The sequence below is a fragment of the Gastrolobium bilobum genome, unplaced genomic scaffold (genome assembly GCF_033153095.1).
Source record: "Gastrolobium bilobum isolate Gb01-03AN ecotype WA unplaced genomic scaffold, APGP_CSIRO_Gbil_v1 utg23365, whole genome shotgun sequence".
NCBI classification, from domain to species: Eukaryota; Viridiplantae; Streptophyta; class Magnoliopsida; order Fabales; family Fabaceae; genus Gastrolobium; species Gastrolobium bilobum.
The window spans coordinates 72718-78762 of record NW_026899642.1 but is presented as its reverse complement, the minus strand read 5'-3'; the positions used below and the strand labels follow the sequence as shown (position 1 = coordinate 78762).

At 34.1% G+C, this 6045-nt stretch overlaps 1 protein-coding gene across 2 annotated transcripts; it reads left to right on the top strand.

Annotated features, from left to right (window-relative positions):
- The first annotated feature begins 401 nt into the window (after positions 1-401).
- On the top strand, positions 402-2592 carry LOC133292169 (myb family transcription factor IPN2). Of its 2 annotated transcripts, none has more exons than XM_061490545.1 (6): positions 402-719; positions 855-931; positions 1077-1134; positions 1268-1322; positions 1537-1579; positions 1686-2592. In XM_061490545.1, exons 1-6 carry the CDS (start codon positions 542-544, stop codon positions 2352-2354), a joined length of 1080 nt encoding a protein of 359 aa, XP_061346529.1. In that variant the 5' UTR covers positions 402-541; the 3' UTR covers positions 2355-2592. The 2 variants fall into 2 exon arrangements, with proteins under 2 accessions (XP_061346529.1, XP_061346528.1); XM_061490544.1 differs by having other exon boundaries at positions 1077-1143; positions 1686-2591.
- Positions 2593-6045: the final 3453 nt, after the last annotated feature.

The window sequence follows — 6045 nt, the reverse complement described above, 5'->3', positions numbered from 1 at the left end:
CGTACCACGAAATGCCCCATGCATACATAAACTGCCAAATATGATATTATGTACATAATGCATCGAGAAAACATTGTTCAATTCATATAAGAGGCAGTGTCCGTCATCATCATAGCATGAATGATGCCCCAAAAAGCTAGCTATGCATCCAAAAAATTAATAAAGGGTAGATCTCTATTTGGAATGTAATTAACTATATATGTTCAATATAATAATAAAGGTTAGAATTTTAGAAAGAGAAAGAGAGAGAGGAGAAGGAGTGAGGTGTCTTTTGACAAAGGAATCTGCATGTTGAATAGGGTAACTTTTTTTTTTTTTTAAATAAAAAATTCATAATATTGAATACATTCTTTTAAGTAAGGTTAGCTCCTTCATATATGCTTTATACTTGAGGAGGTAACCAAAGCCTTTCACACCCTCTCTTCTCTGAAACGCACCCTATTCTTCCCTATTTTGCATCGCATTTGTTCTTGAATCTCTTTGGTATTCCTCAGAGTCTTTCATCAGAGAGAGAGAGAGAGAGAGAGAGAGAAAGTGAGAGATGGAAAGAATGTTCCCTCCCAAGAAGCCCTCAAGTATGAATTCACATGATAGACCCATGTGTGTTCAAGGTGACTCAGGTCTTGTTCTCACCACAGACCCAAAACCTCGTCTCCGTTGGACTGTTGAACTCCATGAACGCTTTGTTGATGCTGTTACTCAGCTTGGAGGGCCTGATAGTACTATTCTTTTCCCTTTGCCTCTCACCCTTTTTGTTCTTTTCTTTATTTGATATGATATCTATGTTTATTTGGTTGGATCTCTATAATCTTTTAATTGTCTCTTTCTCTCTCTTCTTGCTCTTGAATTTGTAGAGGCCACTCCTAAAACCATCATGAGGGTTATGGGTGTAAAGGGTCTCACCCTTTACCACCTGAAGAGCCACCTTCAGGTCTGAATACAAAACATTTTTCTTCATATTTTTTTTTTTTAGAACACTTTATTGCACTGCTGATTTTTCTCAGGTTGGTTTAATGTTTCTCTTTATTACCTTTATCTTTATTATTTATTTTTCATTTGTTGTCTACATTTCATAGAAATTTAGGCTTGGCAAGCAGCCCCACAAGGAATTCAATGATCATTCAATTAAGGATGGTATGAGAGGTGACTCTTCTTTCTAGGGTTCCTTAATTTTTTTTTTCTTTTGAACTTTTATGATCTTTACACTTCATGATAGTTCTTTTATATTGACAAAATCTTTTTGCACTGGCTTCTTGTGCTTTTCTAGAACTGCAAAGAAGTACTGCTTCGTCTTCTGCCATCATGGGTCGCAACATGAATGAGTATGCCTCACTTCTTCTATATATATATATATATATATATATATATCATCTTTTGAACCAATACATGTAAACGAATTTGAAGAAAAACTTTTTCCAGCTTCTTTCTCTCCTAAGTTTTTCTTTTGATTCTTCTTTGGGGTGTGGGGGGGGATTCGGGTTTTCTTTTGTGTGACACTGTATTAAACAGTAACTCACACATGGTTGATGCGATTAGGATGCAAATAGAGGTGCAAAGAAGACTGCATGAACAACTTGAGGTAAACAAAACCCTTGGAGAATTTAAATTCCAAATAATTGCATATTTTCTCTTAAGTCTCTGCAATGGAACATTTTCTACATGGATTTAGGTGTATGATCTGGCAGGTTCAAAAACACCTTCAGTTAAGGATTGAGGCTCAAGGGAAATACATGCAAAGCATATTGGAGAAAGCTTATCAAACACTTGCAGGTGAAAACATGACATCTTCTGCCACTAACTTAAAGGGTATTGTACCTCATCAAGGGATCCATGAAATTGGAGTCATGAAAGAATTTGGCTCCCCTCTTAACTTTTCTTCTTTTCAAGATCTTGACATTTATGGAGGTGGTGACCAACTTGACCTTCAGCACAACATGGAGAAACCAACCCTTGAGGGGTTTATGCCAATTAATGAGAATTTGTGTCTTGGGAAGAAGAGGCCTAACCCTTATAGTGGTAGTGGAAAGAGCCCTTTGATATGGAGTGATGATCTTCGCCTTCAAGATTTGGGGACACCCTCATCATGCCTTGGTCCTCAAGATGATCCTTTCAAAGGTGACCAGATTCATATTGCACCAACATCAATGGATAGAGGCAGTGACATTGATTCCATGTCAGAGATCTATGACACAAAGCCCTTACTCCAAGGGGAAGTTTTAGGTGAAAAGAAATTTGATGCATCTATGAAGCTTGAAAGGCCATCACCAAGAAGAGCACCTCTTCAAGCTGAAAGGATGAGTCCTATGATCAGTACTGGTACCTTGGCACAAGGTAGAAACTCACCATTTGGTTGAGAGTTTTAGTTTTAGATCATCATTCGCTTATTATGCTATATGTAATTGATTTGATATGAAACTCTCTTAAAAGTACTATATCTAGGGTTTTTAATTTGGTTTTGGAAATTAGCAGTTCATATGAGGGTTATTTCCTCCTCAAGTACTGTTATGTGGTATAATATAATGCCTTTGCATGGCAAACCAAAGTCTTATCTTACTAATATAATATTCTCTCACTTGTAGTTTTTACATCTAGCATTGTTTCGTACCATTATGATTTATTATTTTATTTTATATTGAATGTTGTTAACATTTTTATTAATTAATTTGCATCTATGATGGGCACTTGTCTGCATGTTTTTATAATCGATGAAAAAAATGCTAGCTTTTCTTATTTTTATCATATTGATGATTTTTTTTCTTTTTTTTATCTTTCCTCTTGGGCCTACTTCTATTTTTTTTTTAAGTTTAACATCATATATAAAAAATTCTCTGCGTCACTATTAAGCAGTTTCTTCCTAGAATAGTTATTTTGAGAGATGATATGTGTACGTTAATATCCAAAGCAGAAGAGGTCAATCAATGTTGCATCCAGTTCCAGTAGTAATCAAACGTCAGCACATAGATTGTGCCATGGAAGCGATTTACTGTTCCAATTCAGTGACTAGGTGATCATGTGCAGTACATTAATACTATGAGATTTGAATGGAAGAGGGAGGATAAAATAAAAATTAAATTAAACAGAACAAATTTGAATTAGGAACGTGAGTAACATTAAATAATTAAATTAATGACATTTATTGATGTTGATACTGCTTACCATTTTGTGTCTAACTACTTGGACTTGTTTGGGGCCTTTTAGGTGACTTTGTTACATATAAATCATCAATTAACCTTTATAAGAGTTAGTTATTAATCATTTTAAGTTAGTTGGTACAAGTTAGTTACCCAATGATTGAACACAAATCTCTCGGGAAAATATAACAACAACCCAAATAGGTTTTATTTAATTTTATTTTTTCTAATGAAGAAAAGACAAATCCGGGCCTCCAAGAATATATATAACATGGAATTTAGAAAGATAGAGCAGTGAAGGTGAAAAAGGTAAAAGAGAGAATAATCAACTTTAAAATGCAAAGTCATTTTCATAGTGTACAGGTACACTGCCATATGATCCTTTTCCTTGAAGTTCCTAAGATATGAGTTGAAGCCGACAGAGAGTATCTGTCTTTCACTATCTTTCGGTCTTTCCTCTTCTTTACTGCTATATATTCCATGGGAATAAGATGATCATGACAACAAGGTTACATCTTATTATTCAAGATTTCATTTGGGAATTTCATTTTTATCTTTTAGATTTCTCCATTTATCGATCACTCAACTAGTCCAGACAAGAGTACAAGGATGCTATCCTTATAAAAGTTGTAACATAGTTGCATATTTATAACTTCAACTCGAGATCACGATTCATCAACATCATCATTAACAACACCTTTATTCTAAATTAATTGGGGTCGGTGGAACTCTGAGATCACCAATTAAATTGAAAAAATTCTAGTAGATTGATTCACTTGTTTAGGGTCACCGAGAAATTACTACCCTTTTTCCTTGTCTAATGAAATTTTGTATCCAAAATTCCAAAAAAAAAAATGAAATTTCTACCTTTACTAGATTAGTTATGCAGAGTAAATAATAACTACAACCCTAGTAGAAACGTCCTTTTGAGGAAATTAACCTCCAATATGCATTTTACATATAAATTTTACTCTGCGTAGATCAAGCGATTCTTATGTAATCAAAAGAGAGATAAAAAAAAAAAAAAAGTGGGACAATCCTTTTGCTGCTGTTACTGCTTTAGATAATATGTAGTAATCTTTTGGTACATTTTCTTCATAGATTTATGAAGACCCTATTAGTAGCCATACCTTCCAGCGTGTTAATCCTTGCTTTAGAAGAAGTATAATCTTTATATATATATATGTATACACAAGCACAAGCACACACATGACACATGCACAAACCTTCTCCCTGTCTCCATTTCTATACATGTCTCTCTTTTCTGATATTTTTAATGTGACTATGTGAATAAGATCCATTACCTTGAAGCTTTTCTTTCCCAAGGATAAAAAAAAGGTTGGCGCCACAACCTTTATTGATTGCAGAGAAATTTTATGCACTGCAAGTTGTCAAGAAAGCTCCCTTACTCCACTAGTGTAGTAGTACTCAGAGAGAGAGAGAGAGAGAGAGAGAGAAGAAAAGCTAATAAAGCCTAAAGGGTAGGAAGAATACAACGCACTTCCATGCGTGCACATATCGAGGAAGCTTCTATCTTTATGTGCACAAAGTTAAGTGTCTTAACATTTAAAGCTGAATGATGTTGCATCATCAAATGTAACACCTTCGTTTTTTTTTTTTAATATTATTACTATTTCAAAGTATTTCTAATCATATTGTTAATTTAGTAAACACATCTTATTGTGTTTACTTTCCGAATTAACGCAAGGAAGTTATGTAATCAGGCATGCACGTTTTTCCATGCACATGTAAATCATTAGTAGTTCAATTCATGCACTTTATGTTCCGTTTACTATCCCATTCAGAGCTTCGGGTCTCGTAAAGAATTTACTGTATAAATCTAACAAAGTAAAGCACAGAAGCTTCTTTTGTCCCCACAATCCTTCTCTTCTCCCTCACAAACTCTCCAGCCTAATAGTTTCCAAGAAAATCAGTCACAGTATAAGAGGCAAGAAACATTCATTCTTTTGAGCTCTTTATTTTTTAGCATAAAAGAAACCAAACAAAGAAGCATGCAAACAAATAACTCTAGCTAGATCTTTAGTATTATTTGTCTTTAAAATGCTTTGTCATTGCTAGCATTGCCTAGTTGTTGGCCAATTAGAGGATTCAATTTATTGAATTAAAAGTGATGTTGGGGATTTGGTTAAATATTATATTATATGCTTTAGTGAAAAAGCAAAAGGAACAAGACAAGGAAAGTACTTTTGATTAAGAAAGGATTATAGTAGTTTGCATTGATTATCTTAATCATTTGCTTTGAGTTTTTTTTTTTTTCCTTACATTTTCTTTTACTTCTTTTTTTTCTTCTCTCTTCTTTGGGTCAAGTTAGCTTTTAAGTTGCGAATGACTCCAAGTACTGTTGTCCAATATGACTTGATTTTGAGAGACCAAAAACCTCAAACATGAATTGATTGTTTTTTCTTGTCAATTGTGAAGGTGAATAGATTAATTCCAATGCTGATTAATTATCACTGCCTTTATATGCCTTTGCTTTGTAATCAAGCAATGTTTGGCTTTTTCTATAGCTAGGAGGTTAAACTATGAAGAAACATCAATTCCAGCATACTTGGAAAGTATATTAACTAAACACGTCAAATTTAGACAAATGCGATATTAGATCCATTATACAATTGACAGTATATGTTGAATTATATTAAGATAGCAAGCTTTATGTTTAACATGAAAAACGACTGATCTCCTTAGTCATGAATAACAAAGGTTAAACGTGTAACTAATTAACTCCTAGCTCACTTGGCAACTGAGCTCCCAAGGATTTGCTTGAGTAAGGGGTTCAAACTTTGCTTCAAGCAAATTCTTGAAAAATCTTTAGGGGCCAGAGGATGTGCCTCCTTCTTCGAATGGAGATTAGTCTCATCTTTCTTCCGGTAGTGAAACTCTATGCACCCGCTGT